General features: G+C 36.2%; 1 protein-coding gene across 1 annotated transcript in view; it reads left to right on the top strand.

Annotated features, from left to right (window-relative positions):
• The window catches only part of NRK (Nik related kinase), a 147,686-nt gene that overhangs the window by 68,800 nt on the left and 62,199 nt on the right, over nt 1-16,687 (top strand). Inside the window, exons 3-5 of the mRNA XM_078065456.1 lie at nt 5,315-5,371; nt 6,702-6,773; nt 13,884-14,009. Of these exons, the coding sequence (XP_077921582.1) occupies nt 5,315-5,371; nt 6,702-6,773; nt 13,884-14,009 (255 nt within the window). The remainder of the gene's footprint in view (nt 1-5,314; nt 5,372-6,701; nt 6,774-13,883; nt 14,010-16,687) is intronic.

Genomic DNA, 16,687 nt, shown 5'->3' with positions numbered 1-16,687 from the left:
TAGGATTATTTGTTCCATTTCTTTGAAAAAAGTGGATGGTATTTTGATGGGATTGCATTGAATGTGTAGATTGCTCTAGGTAGCATTGACATCTTCACAATATTTGTTCTTCCAATCCATGAGCATGGAACGTTTTTCCATTTCTTTGTATCTTCCTCAGTTTCTTTAATGAGTATTTTATAATTTTCTGAGTACAGATCCTTTGCCTCTTTGGTTAGATTTATTCCTAGGTACCTTATGGTTTTGGGTGCAATTGTAAATGGGATTGACTCCTTAATTTCTCTGTCTTCTGTCTTGTTGTTAGTGTATAGGAATGCCACTGATTTCTGTGCATTGATTTTATATCCTACCACTTGACTGAATTCTTGTATGAGTTCTAGCAGTTTTGGGGTAGAGTCTTTTGGGTTTTCCACATAAAGTATCATATCATCTGCAAAGACTGAGAGTTTGACTTCTCCTTCGCCAATTTGGATGCCTTTGATTTCTTTTTGTTGTCTGATTGCTGTGGCTAGGACTTCTAATACTATGTTGAATAGCAGTGGTGATAGTGGACATCCCTGCCGTGTTCCTGACCTTAGGGGGAAAGCTCTCAGTTTTTCCCCATTGAGAATGATATTCGCTGTGGGTTTTTCATAGGTGGCTTTTATGATATTGAGGTATGTACCCTCTATCCCTGTACTCTGAAGAGTTTTGATCAAGAAAGGATGCTATACTTTGTCAAATGCTTTTTCTGCATCTCTTGAGAGGATCATATGATTCTTGTTCTTTCTTTATTAAGGTATTTTATCACATTGATTGATTTGCGGATGTTGAACTAACCTTGCAGCCCAGGGATAAATCCCACTTGGTCGTGGTGAATAATCCTTTTAATGTACTGTTGGATCCTATTCGCTAGTATTTTGGTGAGAATTTTTGCATCCATGTTCATCAAGGATATTGGTCTGCAATTCTCCTTTTTGTTGGAGTCTTTGTCTGGTTTGGGGATCAAGGTAATGGTGGCCTCATAAAATGAGTTTGGAAGTTTTCCTTCCATTTCTATTTTTTTGGAACAGTTTCAGAAGGATAGGTATTAATTCTTCTTTAAATGTTTGGTAGAATTCCCTTGGGAAGCCAACTGGCCCTGGGCTTTTGTTTGTTGGGAGATTTTTGATGACTGCTTCAATTTCCTTAGTGGTTATAGGTCTGTTCAGGTTTTCTGTTTCTTCCTGGTTCAGTTTTGGTAGTTGATACATCTCTAGGAATGCATCCATTTCTTCCAGATTATCTAATTTGCTGGCATAGAGTTGCTCATACTATGTTCTTATAATTGTTTGTATTTCTTTGGTGTTGGTTGTGATCGCTCCTCTTTCATTCATGATTTTGTTGATTTGGGTCATTTCTCTTTTCTTTTTGATAAGTCTGGGCAGGGGTTTATCAATCTTGTTAATTCTTGAAAGAACCAGCTCCTACTTTCGTTGATCTCTTCTACTGTTCTTGTGGTTTCTATTTCATTGATTTCTGCTCTGGCCTTTATTATTTCTCTTCTCCTGCTGGGTTTAGGCTTTATTTGCTGTTTTTTCTCTAGCTCCTTTAGGTGTAGGGTTAGGTTGTGTATTTGAGACCTTTCTTGTTTCTTGAGAAAGGCTTGTATTGCTATATACTTTCCTCTTAGGACTGCCTTTGCTGTATCCCAAAGATTTTGAACAGTTGTGTTTTCAGTTTCATTGGTTTCCATGAATTTTGAAAATTCTCTTTAATTTCCTGGTTGACCCATTCATTCTTTAGTAGGATGCTCTTTAGCCTCCATGTATTTCAGTTCTTTGCAACTTTCCTCTTGTGATTGAGTTCTAGTTTCAAAGCATTGTAGTCTGAAAATATGCAGGGAATGATCCTAATCTTTTGGTACTGGTTGAGACCTGATTTGTGACCTAGGATGTGATCTATTCTGGAGAATGTTCCATGGGCACTAGAGAAGAATGTGTATTCTGTTGCTTTGGGATGGAATGTTCTGAATATATCTGTGAAGTACATTTGGTCCAGTGTGTCATTTAAAGACTTTATTTCTTTGTTGATCTTTTGCTTAGACGATCTGTCCATTTCAGTGAGGGGGGTGTTAAAGTCCGCCACTATCATTGTATTGTTGTTGATGTGTTTCTTTGCTTTTGTTATTAATTGCCTTATATAATTGGCTGCTCCCATGTTAGGGGCATAGATATTTACAATTGTTAGGTCTTCTTGTTGGATAGACCCTTTAAGTAGGATATAGTGTCCTTCCTCATCTCTTATTGCAGTCTTTGGTTCAAAATCTAATTTGTCTGATATAAGGATTGCCACCCCAGCTTTCTTTTGGTGTCCATTAGCAAGGTAAATGGTTTTCCACCCCCTCACTTTCAATCTGGGGGTGTCTTTGGGTCTCAAATGAGTCTCTTGCAGACAGCATATCGATGGGTCTTGTTTTTGTATCCAATCTGATAGCCTGTGTCTTTTGAGTGGGGCATTTAGCCCATTTACATTCAGGGTAACTATTGAAAGATATGAATTTAGTGCCATTGTATTGCCTGTAAGGTCACTGTTACTGTATATTGTGTGTGTTCCTTTCTGGTCTATGTTGCTTTTAGACTCTCTCTTTGCTTAGAAGACTCCTTTCAATATTTCTTGTAGGGCTGGTTTTGTGTTTGCAAATTCCTTTAGTTTTTGTTTGTCCTGGAAGCTTTTTATCTCTCTTTCTATTTTCAATGACAGCCTAGCTGGATATAGTATTCTTGGCTGCATATTTTTCTCATTTAGTGCTCTGAATATATCATGCCAGTCCTTTCTGGCCTGCCAGGTCTCTGTGGATAGGTCTGTCGCCAGTCTAATGTTTCTACCACTGTAGGTTACATATCTCTTCTCCCGAGCTGCTTTCAGGATTTTCTCTTTGTCTCTGGGACTCATAAGTTTTAATATTAGATGTCGGGGTGTTGACCTATTTTTATTGATTTTGAGAGGGGTTCTCTGTGCCTCCTGGATTTTGATGCCTATTTCTTTGCCCAATTAGGGAAGTTCTCTGTTATAATTTGCTCCAATATACCTTCTGCCCCTCTCTCGCTTTCTTCTTCTTCTGGGATCCCAATTATTCTAATGTGGTTTCGTCTTATGGTATTACTTATCTCTCAAATTCTGCCCTCGTGATCCAGTAGTTGTTTATCTCTCTTTTTCTCAGCTTCTTTATTTTCCATCATTTGGTGTTCTATATCACTGATTCTCTCTTCTGCCTCATTTATCCTATTAGTTAGAGCCTCCATTTTTTATTGCACCTCATTAATAGCCTTTTTGATTTCAACTTGGTTAGATTTTAGTTCTTTTATTTCTCCAGAAAGGGTTTCTCTAATAACTTCCATGCTTTTTTCAAGCCCAGCTAGTATCTTTAAAATCATCATTCTGAACTCTAAGTCTGAGATCGTACTAATGTCCGTATTGAGTAGGTCCCTGGCAGTCAGTACTGCCTCTTGTTCTTTTTGTTGAGGTGATTTTTTCCATCTTGTCATTTTGTCCAGAGGGGAATAGATGAATGAGAGAACAAACTGCTAACAGGGTAAAACGTCCCCAGAAAATATACTCTAAACAAATCAGAAAAGACCTGAAACCGGGGGAAGAGAAAGGGAAAGAAAGAAAAAAGAAAAAGAAAAAAAAGATAAAAACAAACAAAAACAGAACAAAACAAAACAAAAAAAAACAGAATATGATCAAATATGATCAGGCTGGTGAATAGATCAGTGCCACACACTAGATTTTGGGTGTATTTTGGTCTGTTAGAAGAAAGTGCCTCCCAAAATTTTAAAGAAAGAAAAATGTATATATGTACAAAAATAAGGGTTGATACGATGAAGGGATGGAATATGGCTGTAAAGATGAAAATTATAAAAAGTTTTATAAAAGGAATTGATAAGTTGTTTGAAAAAAGAAAGAAGAGGATTTAAAAAAAAAGGTAAAAAAAAGGGAGAGAATGTGATCAGGCAGGAGACTAGAACAAAGCCATACACTAGAGATTTAGGGTATATTTTGATCTGTTAGAAGAAACTGTATCTCAAAATTTTAAAGAGAGAACAACTTATATATATGCCAAAAATAAGGGTAACTACTCTGAAGGGATAGAATGACTCTAAAAATGAAAAATAAAAATGTTTTTTTAAAAAAGGAATTGATAAGATGTTGGTTGAAAAAGGGAAAAAGAAAAATTAAAAAAAAAAGACAGTTAAAGAAAATTCACTTTGAAAGATTAAAGAATCATGGTAAAAAAGCCATGGATTCTGTGTGCAGTATTCCACTAGCTCTGGAGTTCTGCCGTTCTCATTGATCGGTAAACTTGGTCTTGGCTGGCGGTTCTCGCTGATCTTCTGGGGGAGGGGCCTGTTGCCGTGGTTCCCAAATGTCTTTGCCGGAGGCGGAATTGCCCCGCCCTTGCTGGTCAGAGCTAAGTAATCTGCTCGGGTTTGCTCTCGGGAGCTTTTGTTCCCTGCAAGCTTTCCGTACAGCTTTGGAGGACGAGAGTGAAAATGGCAGCCTCCCAATCTCCGACCCGGAGGAGCTGAGAACTCGGGGCCCCGCTCCTCAGTGAGTCCCCAGAGAAAAGCAGTCAGTCACTCCTGTCTCCCCAGTCTCTGGCCGCACTCCGTGCTCACCCGGCCTGTGACCGAGCGTTTCTATCTCTGGCACCCGACCCCGTGTGGAGTCTCCAAACCCAGCAGATCCCTGCGGTGCGCTCCCACGCCGCTCCTCCCGGGGGAGGAAGGGGAGTCTCCCCGGATCTGCCGCTTGTTGGGTCCCTGCTAGAGGAGCAGTGGCCCGACTGTGCTGCGGATCACGGTTTATGGCAACCCCGAGGTGACCCCAAGGGTCCTGAGACCACACTGTCCCACGAGGGTTCCAGCCCCCGCTTAGCCACTGGAGCAACATCCCTCAGCAGAGCCTACTTCTAAAAGTTCTGATTTTGTGCTCCGTGGCTCTATCACTTGCCAGAAGCGGCGGACGGAGGCCCCCTCGCCCGCCACTTATCCTCCCGAATATCGCCTCAGATTCACTTCTCCGCACGTCCTACCTTCCAGAAAGTGGTCGCTTTTCTGTTCAGAGAGTTGTTGCTATTCTTTTCTTTGATCTCCTGTTGAGTTCGTAGGTGTTCAGAATGGTTTGATCCTTATCCAGCTGAATTCCTGAGACCAGATGAAATCCAGGTCTCCTACTCCTCCGCCATCTTGCTCCGCCCCCTACACCCATCTTCTTTATCCATTCATCCATGAATGCTTATTTCTTGATTATATAGATAGTATTTAATGTTTATTACTATTCTGTGTTTCAGGGTCTCCATGAAAAAACTGGTGCATTTACAGCTGTTAAAGTGATGAATGCTCGTAAGGTAATATGTTTGTCCATATTCTGTTCACTTAATGGACTATGGTCTTGGGATAAACAGCTCAGAAAATATTTGTTTTTTAATCATTATTATACATAATTATAATTATGTTAATCTGGATTTGTTATTATGATCACTTAATATTATTTCTATCCATTAGTATAGTATCTTTATTATTGATTTAGTATATTTATACATAAGAAATGTTTCACAGTGAAAGGTCCACATATTTTGGCATTCTATAAGTATGAAGAAAATGTCTATATTCCTGCCTATTTCTAGTTGATTATCTCTAGGGATAGTAAAGAGTAGATTTCCTCTAATACCACGTTCATCCTTCAGTGTTCCATCATATACTTTTCCCTGTCCCAACATTTCCTTTTGAGAATTGAGGCCATTAGATTCTCAATGACAGGTAGAAGGAAAGAATTTGTCAGAGATGCACATTTTTCAGGCATTTTCTGACAGATGAGCAAGAGAGACAGTTTAATTGGCACTGTTCCTGCTAACATTCATAAGGTTGTGTCATAGTTCATAACATATTGTCATAGAATTTGCTAAGCACTGATTTCTGTCTTCTTTCTTTAGCATGAGTGCCTCAATTTCTCAAGATAATATTAGTATGAACACAGCAAAGGTCAAAAAATTTTCACTTCACTATACCCTAAAGAAAAATTCTCAAATGTTATGATTGAAAAACTATACATATTCACTAAACTGTTGTCAATGCCATAAACTGTTCTTTTCCATTTTGTGCAATGAGTGAATTGCTGAAACTATTTAAGGAGTTTTATGTTTTTTATTTTGCCAGTAAATGTCAAATGTTGAAAAAACTGTTGTAAAACAATGTGAATTTCAAGAGATTTTGAAGTTTTGTGGATTTATTTTGCCCTACAAACCATGGCTTCCAAATAATCAGCCTAGTACTTTTTGAGTGCGACTTTCTAAAATACTTATTTCCTTGTTTTGACTTGAAAGAACTTTGACCTAACTTTAATCTACATTTTAGATACTTTAACTTTTGAAATATTTAAAAAGCATGTTTAGACCATAGTTTCAATTACTTTGTTTTGTGAGGAGAAATAGCACTTTACAAACATCAAATTGTAATTTTCCCATTAATATGGCAGTTAAATCTGTTACTATGAATTTAGTGCCAAGTTTCTGTATATATACGAATCTGATTTTTTAAGTAAAATTATTAGTGAAAATTGAGAGAAAGAATATTATGTTACTCTGCCATTGAGTGCCAAAAGAACACAAAATATTTAAAAATAAATCATTTTCAGAGTGTACCAGTGGGTCTAATAACATTTTGTTCTTGGTTTTGCAGACCCCTTTACCTGAAATAGGAAGGAGAGTGAGAGTGAATAAATATCAAAAGTCTGTTGGATGGAGATACAGTGTGAGTACTGAAAGTCCCTGTTAGCTCTCAAGTTGTCTTTCCTTTAATTTTCAACTTTAAACTAACCCTTTGTATTGTTATCTCTAGAAGGCCGCCACTAAAATATTCTTGCCTGGAAGTGGTAACATATTATCTTTTAACACATTCACATAGATTCAATCATATTTGAACACTAACATCTGTCAGAAAGCAGGAGCTAGAAGAAATGGTTCCCTGAACTGGTAAGAGTTGACAGCAGGTGAAGGATTGATTATATCCACAGAGCGTAGAGCCCTTTAGCTGAGTAGCAACAAAAGAGATAATGAAACCAAGAGAAAATTTTGCCTTAAATTGGCCTTGTCAAGGTCTTTTTTACACTTTTTACAGGGTATTCCAGACTGACTGGCTATTCACCCATTATGATTCTAAGAAACGTTGCTATTGTAGATGAGCTAAATGAGGACTACTCTTTTTTTTTTTTTTAAGAACAATAGCAGACAGAAAACCACAGGCTATCCAACCTAAAAGTCTTCAGACATCTGGCACAGTACTTGAATAGATAAAGGATTGTGAAGATACTTTCTACTTGAAGCTTTTTAACTGTCTTACAAAACAGTCTCTATTTACTCTAATAATTTTCTGGCTCTAGAATAAGATCAGACAAAGAAAATTCTTTTTCGGTAGATGTTAGTGATCTATCAAAATATTCTGTGGGCATAAAAGCAGAATTCCTGCTCTTATCAGTATAATTCATTGATATCTTTTTTTCTTACTTTCCTCCTTAGCTATCTGGTATTCAAATATTTTCAACCTTTTGTGCCTTAATGAATATAATCTCAGGATTTAAAATAACTTTTTCCATTAACACAATCACATTCAGAAAAACTTTTTATTTATATAGAAAGGTATTGATAAACAGCTTCATGATTCATCTAGTAAGCACCAGGCTCCTGTTTTGTTTACAGTGTATCTCAGAAGACAAAGCATATCCAAATGAAACAGATAGTACTGATTAATAACATGCTTTGGTAGGTCAAGAAGCTGCAAAGAGTAAGGCATGAAAAATATAATCGTTTGACTAATTTTGGTTTCATCAAACATTTCTGTTAATAAATCCCTTTCTTCCCCAAACGTCTCTCGTATTCTTTCCACAGGGAAAAATATTTTGGTTCTAGAATTGGGTGAAATTATAAAGGAAGTTGTGGTATCCTTGAGCTGCCTCTTTTTGACAAAAATTAGGATATTCAGGCTACTCTGGAATCAGCTGGCCCTGAGCCAGGAAATGCTATAGCATCATATTACTGGGATATGTCTGAGAGTTTTAAATTACCCACTTGGCCTGATGGATATAATGTACTTACGTGTTTCTCACAAGCTCAACTTCCTGTTAATTGAGAATGGCAAACACACTAATGCTTTCCAAACATATCTGATCTTGGTTTATTGGTTTTGGGGGAGTTTACATTTATGTGGGAAACTCACTCTTAGAAGTTTTTCTAGTTGGAAACTTTGAACTCTGATTATATATTTTAGTAAGAAAAATAACTGCTAGCTGATCAGCCAGTTAGTATCCCTAAATCATCCTGAATCCTTTGGGATAAGAAGTTTGTGACTTGCACACACATCTCTTTGAGTCAGGGGTTTATGGAAATAGCAATAATGTGAAAGTCCAGACACATGAGTTTAAATCCCAAGTCTACCACTAGTAGCTAAGAAATACTTGGAAAACTGGTCTTACCTCTCTAGGCCTCAGATTCCTCATAAGTAAAAGGGCACCAGAAAATTTGGTCTACTTATAAACAGGGTTAAAAATACGGTCAAATGCAACTGCATAGCTTCCTGGAGCCCAGCCATTCTATTCTTGCTTGGGGACCTGAACTTTCTAACCCAGAAAGAAAAAAAAAAGCTCTTTGATTGTAGTGTCCCATGATTCATTGTTTGCATATAACAATGAATCATGGAACACTACATCAAAAACTAATGATGTAATGTATGGTGATTAACATAATAAAAAAAAGCTCTTTGATAATCAAACTACCAAACAAATTAAAGGACTTAGTCTGGCCCCTGCTTCTTCTACATGTTCTTTGTGTTCTTACCTCCATACCATCATCTCATGCCTATTTATCACACTCTTTATGAATTCATATTCCTTTCAACACAACTATGGTGTCTTGATAGGAACTGAAAGTGCCCGTGTACATACAGAATTGCTAGTTCCTGAGGTTTTTTTCTATATGATGGCAGATGTTGTTACCATTTCAAAGGACAGCCACATCAGAGGGAAAGCAGAAAGTTCAGTGGTCCTACATGGCAAGAATGAAAGTCACAAGGATCAACTTTTAGCTTTGTAGAAAACAGGGTAAGGGAATTCAAAGGGAGCTTATTAACTGAGCTTCCTTGGGAGGCTGGGATGAGACTGGAACTCGAATTCCTATATAATTCTCATGCAACAAGTTGATTGTTTTATTTATTTCTGCCTTTATTACACAATAAATACAAAGAAAGAACCTGTCATTGGGTTTCCAGCTGGAGAAACCAGGCCCCTCTCCTTCCCCCCAAAGACAAATAGGTGTCTAGATTTATTTTCTAGTTGTTGAATATTTATGGGTAAATCCACTGGAAAATCCCAGGGAAATGTTAAAGAATGTTCTGCAGCTGCTAGTCATTTCTCTGAGATTTCAGGCTTTTTCCAAGATATATTATGAACACTTGGGGACATTTCTGGACCTAGTACATTGCCTTATATTTATTTCATAACTATTTTTAAAGTCCAACCACATTATAGCTAAATATAAAAAAAATTGTCCATTTTTCTACTGGGTCTCAAAGAATAAGCTAAAAAGGAAAATGATACCTGACTAGAAATATTCAGCTACCTATTAATTTCAGCTGAAAGATGTATTTTCCCCTACCCCCAGGTCATCAAGTCAAGGTAATTGAAGGAAATTCTGGGGAGAACTAAAGATAGAGGTTGACCCTTTTTTTATTCATTGCCCCAGAGAAGTCAAAGGTATCCTTTTTCACTGGATTTCAGAACCCACCTATTTTTAATTAAAAAGTCTTCTTTTCTATTTTTAGTTTTTTGAGGAACCTCCATACTTTTTTCCAAAGTGGCTATACCAATTTACATTCCTGCCAACAGTGCATGAGGGTTCCTTTTTCTCCGTATCTTTTCCAACACTTGATATTTCTTGTCTTTTTAATTTTAGCCAGTCTACTAGGTAAAATAAGTCAGACTGAGAAAGATGAATACCATATAATTTCGCTCATGTGGAATCTAAAAAGGCAAATGAATAAACAAACAGCAGAATCAGACCTATAAATACAGAGAACAAAGTGATGGTTGCCAGAGGGAAGAAAGTGAGCGGATGGGTAAAATAGGTGAAAGGGATTGGGAGATACAGGCTTTCAGTTATGGAATGAAGAAGTCACAGGGATGAAAGGTGAGGATAGGGAATACAGTCAATGGTATTATAATAGTGTTGTGTGGTGACAGATGATGCCTACACTTGTGGTGAGCATTGCATAACATATAGAGAAGTTGAGTCACTATGTCATACTCCTGAAACTAATGTAACTTTGTATGTCAACTATACTCAAATTTTAAAAAATAAAAATTACACTTTTTGGTCAAATAATCTTTTCTTTACATACTACTATATATTTACTTTGTACAATAAAGAGTACTCTTGAAAAGGTTATATAAATTGAACTTTTATAGGTGCAGTAGGAGAACTTTTTTATTTATAATCAAATGAAATTTAGAGCTAGTAGGAATTCAAAGGACCCAGGTCATTAATCCATTTGTAAAGTGTAATTACTTCCTGAGTCATTTCATATCACCCTCAACTTCATTATGCACTATCCTGTATTCATCAATGGTTGTAATTCATGTATGTGAATCTTATTTCCTTGTATGTAAGTTCCTTTAAGTTAGGGATATGATATCTAAATGCATAAACTGATGATATGCTCATTGGAAATTCCTAACAATTTAAGTTACTTTTTTAAAGTTAACATTTTAAGATATTTTTCTCCAATGCATTGCACCTCTATACACATAAAGTGTGATGATTTTTAAATTATTGAGAAGAAAAGAGCTTTTTTTAGATTGGTTAAGAATAGTTACAGATAGATTATGGAACATATGGAAACTACTATGGAACATATGGAAACAAACTACTTATACCTCATGGTATAAGGGGAATAGCTTCCCATTTCAATCCAGTATAATAAAAGTGATGGAAACAAAAGTTGCTGATGTTTGTAGATTAGGGTAAAAAGTGGAGAAAGGTGTATAGTTCTGATAACACTCTAAAGCAAATGAGAAGGTCAAGTAACAGAGATACTGTATGATAATACCTTACATTTATAACATTCTTCTTTCAAGGACTTCAAAGAACTTTAAATTAATTGTCACATTTGGCTCCATTAATGTTCCATGGAGAGAGGTAATGGCTGCCAACTTCCATCAGATTTCTGAGGATAAATTCAACCTTGGGAAGATTAAGTGAATTTCCAACTTTTAGCTATTAGTGGTAAAACCCAGGTGTCCTACTGCCCAGTGTAGATGTTCCTTTTTTTTTTTTTTTTTTTTTTAGAGAGGGAGAGAAAGAGGGAGTGGGGAGGGAAGGAAGCAGAGGAAAAGGGAGGGAGAGAATCTTAAGCAAGCTCCGCACTGGGAGCCTGAGATCATGACCTGAGCCCAAATCAAGAGTTGATGCTTAACTGACTGAGCCACCTAGGTGCCCCTAGATGCTCTTTTCTGATGACATCATACTGTCTTCTAGTAAAGATATCTCTTGAAATTATGTATTCTACCTTGGAGATCCCATACAAAAGGATAGCTTCAATTATCACTGTAGAGATAATCCTCAAAAACAGTACCTTTAGCCCTGATCTGTTCCCTGAGTGGCAGACCCATATCTTTAATCTGCGCAATTCTATGCATCCATAAAAAGGAAGTGCATTTATGTTTATTGATATAGAAACATGCACTTTAGGTATAGAATAAGACATGCAAGTTGCAGAGTAGTGAGATATATATATTCTGAAGGAATAAACATGACTGGAGGAAAATACACACAACTGTTACCACTAGTAGAAGGAAATATTCAGTGAATGTATAGCATTTACATATTTTACTTCATATATAAAAATACATTTTATCCATATGTATCACTGTTGTGATTAAGAAAATGAATGACTTTAAGCATATCTTTAAAAGGATTAGCACAAGGGCGCCTGGGTGGCTCAGTCGGTTAAGCGGCTGCCTTCGGCTCAGGTCATGATCCAGGGTCCTGGGATCGAGCCCCACATCGGGCTCCCTGCTCCGCGGGGAAGCCTGCTTCTCCCTCTCCCTCTGCTGCTGCCCCTGCTTGTTCTCTCTCTCTCTCTGTCAAATAAATAAATAAAATCTTAAAAAAAAAAATAAATAAACTTTAAAAGGATTAGCACAGATAACACCTGTACCTTAAAATGCAATGAGTCATAAACCAAGTCAGTGTGGTACAGGCGTAAGGATAGACATACAGATCAGTGGAATAGGACTATTTCCATATATCTATGGTCAATGGATTTTTGACAAGGGTGCAAAGATAATTCATGGAGAAAAATAGTCTTTTCAACAAATAATGCTGAGACAATAGATATCCATGTGTAAAACAATTAACTTACATCCCTAGTTTATATGAAAATTAACTCAAAATTATCAAAGGCCTAAATGTGAGAACTAAAACTATAAAATGCTTAGAAGGAAACATTTAGATAAATCTTCATGACCTTAGATTTGGCAATGGATCCTTAGATACGACACTAAAAGTATAAACAATAAGACAAGAAATCAATAAATCACTTTATCAAAATTAAAACTTTTGTTTCTCAAAGGACACTATCAAGATAGTGAAAAACAACCCACAGAATGGGAGAAAATGTTTGCAAATCATACACCTTATAAAGTACTTGGATCTAGAATATATAAATGAATCTTACAATTCAATAATAAAAAGACAGATAACCCAATTAGAAAACAGGGGCAAAGAATTTCAATTAGACATTCCTCTGAAGATCATATACAAATGGCTAATGAATACATGAATAGATCATTAATATGATTAGTTATCAGTGAATTGCAAGGGAAAACCACAATGAGATACTACTTGAAACCCACTAAGATGGCTATAATAATAAAACAGAAAATAGTAAGTGTTGGTGAGGGTATGGAGAAATTGGAATCATCATTGCTGTTGGGAGTATAAATAGGTGCAGCGCTTGGAAAACAATTTGGCATTTCGTCAAAATATTAAATACGGAGTTACATTTTGACCTAACAATTTCACTACTAAGTATATACCAAAAAGAAATAAAAACATATATTCACACAAAAACTTGATATGAATGCCCACAGCAGCATTGTTCATAATAGCCAGAAGGTGGAAATAATCCAAATGTCTATCAATTGATGAGTGAAAATGAATAAAATAATGATATGTTCTATATTATGGGTGAATCTTGAAAAAAAGTCACAAAAGTCCACATACTATGTGATTTTCATTTATATAAGATGTCCAAGATAGATATATCTAAAGAAATAGAGAATATATTAGTGGTTCATTAAAGCTGGGATGTGTGTGTAGCAGAATTTGGGAGTGATAACTAAAGAATATGAAGTTTCCTTTTGGGGTGATAAAAATGTTTTAAAATGGATTGTGGTGATGGTTGCATAATTCTGTAAATATACTAAAAACCATTGAATTTTATACTTTAAATGGATGAATTATATGGTATGTAAATTATATCTCAATAAAACTGTTACAAAATAAACAAAAATGTAATGACTCTATTCAGTGAAAACTTTATACAGTGGCCATTGCTGCTGGTACAGGGATCCCACTTTGAGAACCACTGAATTTAAAAGATCTTCAATTAAGCTTTATTTTCTCCCAAATTCCCGGTTAACCAGAGGTCTCCATTCTCTGACATTTCTAGTTGAGATTTTATTATAAATTACTCTGTGACATAATGGGTAGCCATAGGATTTCCTTTGTTCTGCCATAGTTTAGGATTCCATAGTTATTAACTGGCCTAGCTTAAGAGCTTTATTGTCTATTGTGTATTCTTATTCTGCAGGATGAGGAAGAGGATCTCAGGACCGAACTCAACCTTTTGAAGAAGTACTCTTTCCACAAAAACATTGTGTCCTTCTATGGTGCTTTTTTCAAGCTGAGCCCTCCTGGCCAGAGGCACCAACTTTGGGTATGTATTTAATTACCTTCATCTTATTTCCTAAGACTAAGTCTCACTTGAGGAAATACATTTTCAAAAGCCGAGATGTCACTTTTGTGCACCTACAGGAAAATTTAAGAACTCAGCTGCTCAAAGTAGTATGACAAAATATGTTCCTGGAGATGGGAGTGATAAATATGGAATAATTTCAGGAAACTTAAGTTCCTGGAGAGAGGATTCAGGATAAATAGGGGAGATTCAAATGAACACTGGGAATATCTAACATATTTCTTGTCAAATGTAGTTTTGCTGCTTTTAACTTTTTATGCACATTTGCTGGTAAATTAGAGGTATGGCTAAGGAGACTACCTGATAGACTTGCAAATGATGACTGGATAAGTATCAATTCTAATTAGCATTTGGTATGAACATATGGGTGCATTTAAGTTTTTCTAAGTATATGCACTTATGTAACTACCAGGAGTTCTTTTCTAAATGGTTAGTTGACTTATCCTTTTCTTAGCCTATTTATGCCTAATGCCTATACTATCACAAATTACCGATCAATGAAATGTAAATTTTAGAGGGCTTCTAAAACCTACACTACAGTTGCCAGAATTGTTGCTGCTTCCCACTATAGCAGAAATTGTCAAATAACAAAAAAAAAAAAAAATTGAGCTTTGGTCAAAGATATGTTTATTTAAAAAGGGACATTTAGAACATAAGTGAGGTCAGTGTACACTTGCGGGCTACATTTTCATTTCCAGTTCAAGTCAAGAATAACATTGTTTCTTCAAAATAATAACTAAGACTTTTCAGAATCTTCAGTTGTCAAGGAAAGATTGTTACACTTCATATACATGTCCCTGACCCATCAGAGCTTACAATTCATTTGCAGTGACCGGTAGCAGTCAAATAATCACACATATGAGTAGATAATTGGTCAGAAGGGAAATAACATGCTTCTATGTGGGCAAATAACAAAGGAATCTAAATTAAGTTGGGGAACGAGAAACTCTTCTTTGAGAAACTTCCTTGAACTGCGATCTGAAGGATGAATAATTTGTGGAGGTAAGAGTTTTCATAAGACCATTTACAATTTCTTGCCCATGTAAATAAAAACAAATAGGAAGTAAGTAAATGACTAAATAATTACCATTTATAAAGTGTATGTTCTGGGCATCATGCTTACAAAGCTGAGAAAATAATTGAGAATGTCTTACATTCCTTTCAGAGTAGAGCTCTTCTGACTCAGGTAAAATTAGCAAGATTTTCCAGGGTGCATCTGAATGAATGGCTTTAATTCAGGTTTGTCATGGTTTAAAATGAGCCCCTTTTCTTCCATTACCACAGTTGTACATGTTGTGCCCAATTAATATAGTTAACATGAAAATTAAACTTTTGTGGCTTATCTGTATTATTGGTTTTGTTAGTCTGTTTCTTCTCTTCTGTTTCGTGAGAGCATACTCAGGTGAAAGACATGTAATAATATTAGTTGTGAACAAATATAAATTAAAAGAGTGATTTTCTGAAAAGAAAATGTTAATATTCCAAAAGGAAATAAGGTAGACTTTTAAATATTCATGATTTGGGGCCTATTTTTTTGGTTTCCTTCTTCTACAGCAAAAATTAATTAACTTGCCTACAGTTCAAAAAAAGACATGTTTTGTTGTATTTATATAGCAGTTTTGACACAGGCATTAATGCATAAACCTGTGCTTAAAGAAAAGTTTGCTGGGTTGATTATAATAGCTATATTCTCTTTCACATTGGCCAGTCCTCTAGTTAGCTAAAATGGGAAAGGAAATTTACTAGTTGGGCCCCTGATTCATTGATGGCAAAAAGATAAATTTTCTGAGAAATTGAGTTTATTAATAAAGTAATACCTGAATGAGATGCTGTCAATGATAATAGCCTTAAAATAGACTTTCCTTAGCAGTAAAATCATTTGGAAAAAAATGCCCTATAGGAATGCAATTGACAGTTTCCCCCTTGGAATTGTAGTTTGCCAGTATCTTAGGGAAAATAATCTAGAATTTAAAATACTGCTCAAAATAAAGCTGTTACCTTTCTAGCCCTGTCCGCCATGGTGCTTAGCAGCCAGGGATGCATGGTCTCAGACATGTTTACCAAGTAAAACACTGACTTGAGGGACACCTGGGTGGCTCAGTCATTAAGCGTCTGCCTTCGGCTCAGGTCATGATCCCAGGGTCCTGGGATCAAGCCCCACATCGGGCTCCCTGCTCAGCAGGGAGTCTACTTCTCCCTCTCCCACTCCCCCTGCTTGTGTTCCCTCTCTTGCTGTGTCTCTCTCTGTCAAATAAATAAATAAAATCTTTAAAAAAAAATAAAACAAAATAAAAACAAAATGATAATAAAAACAAATCTAGTCTTAATTTTGAGGTGTAAATTCTTTTGAGATACTTCTTTCCTGCTTTTTCACTTGCAATCAAACTGTTCCCTCAATGGTCTTTCCCCTTGAACTCCAGTCATCACTCAGGCTTGTCTCCTGTACAAGCTTATTTCTAAAGGCATGTAATCATTCTGTTTTCAATAAACTGAATGTTCTTCCTTCTCAGTATATTCAAACATTATCTATCCTTCAAGGCTTAGCTCAAATTCCACCTCCTAGTTAAATATCCCTGGTGTGATACCTCCCTTTCCCCCTTCCACAGATCCTTGGATATGTTCCAACTCTTTTTAATTCC

Source organism: Halichoerus grypus, chromosome X (assembly GCF_964656455.1).
Source record: "Halichoerus grypus chromosome X, mHalGry1.hap1.1, whole genome shotgun sequence".
In the NCBI taxonomy this organism is placed as follows: domain Eukaryota; kingdom Metazoa; phylum Chordata; class Mammalia; order Carnivora; family Phocidae; genus Halichoerus; species Halichoerus grypus.
Note: the sequence above shows the minus strand (reverse complement) of the source record. Positions and strands in the feature narration are given on the sequence as shown.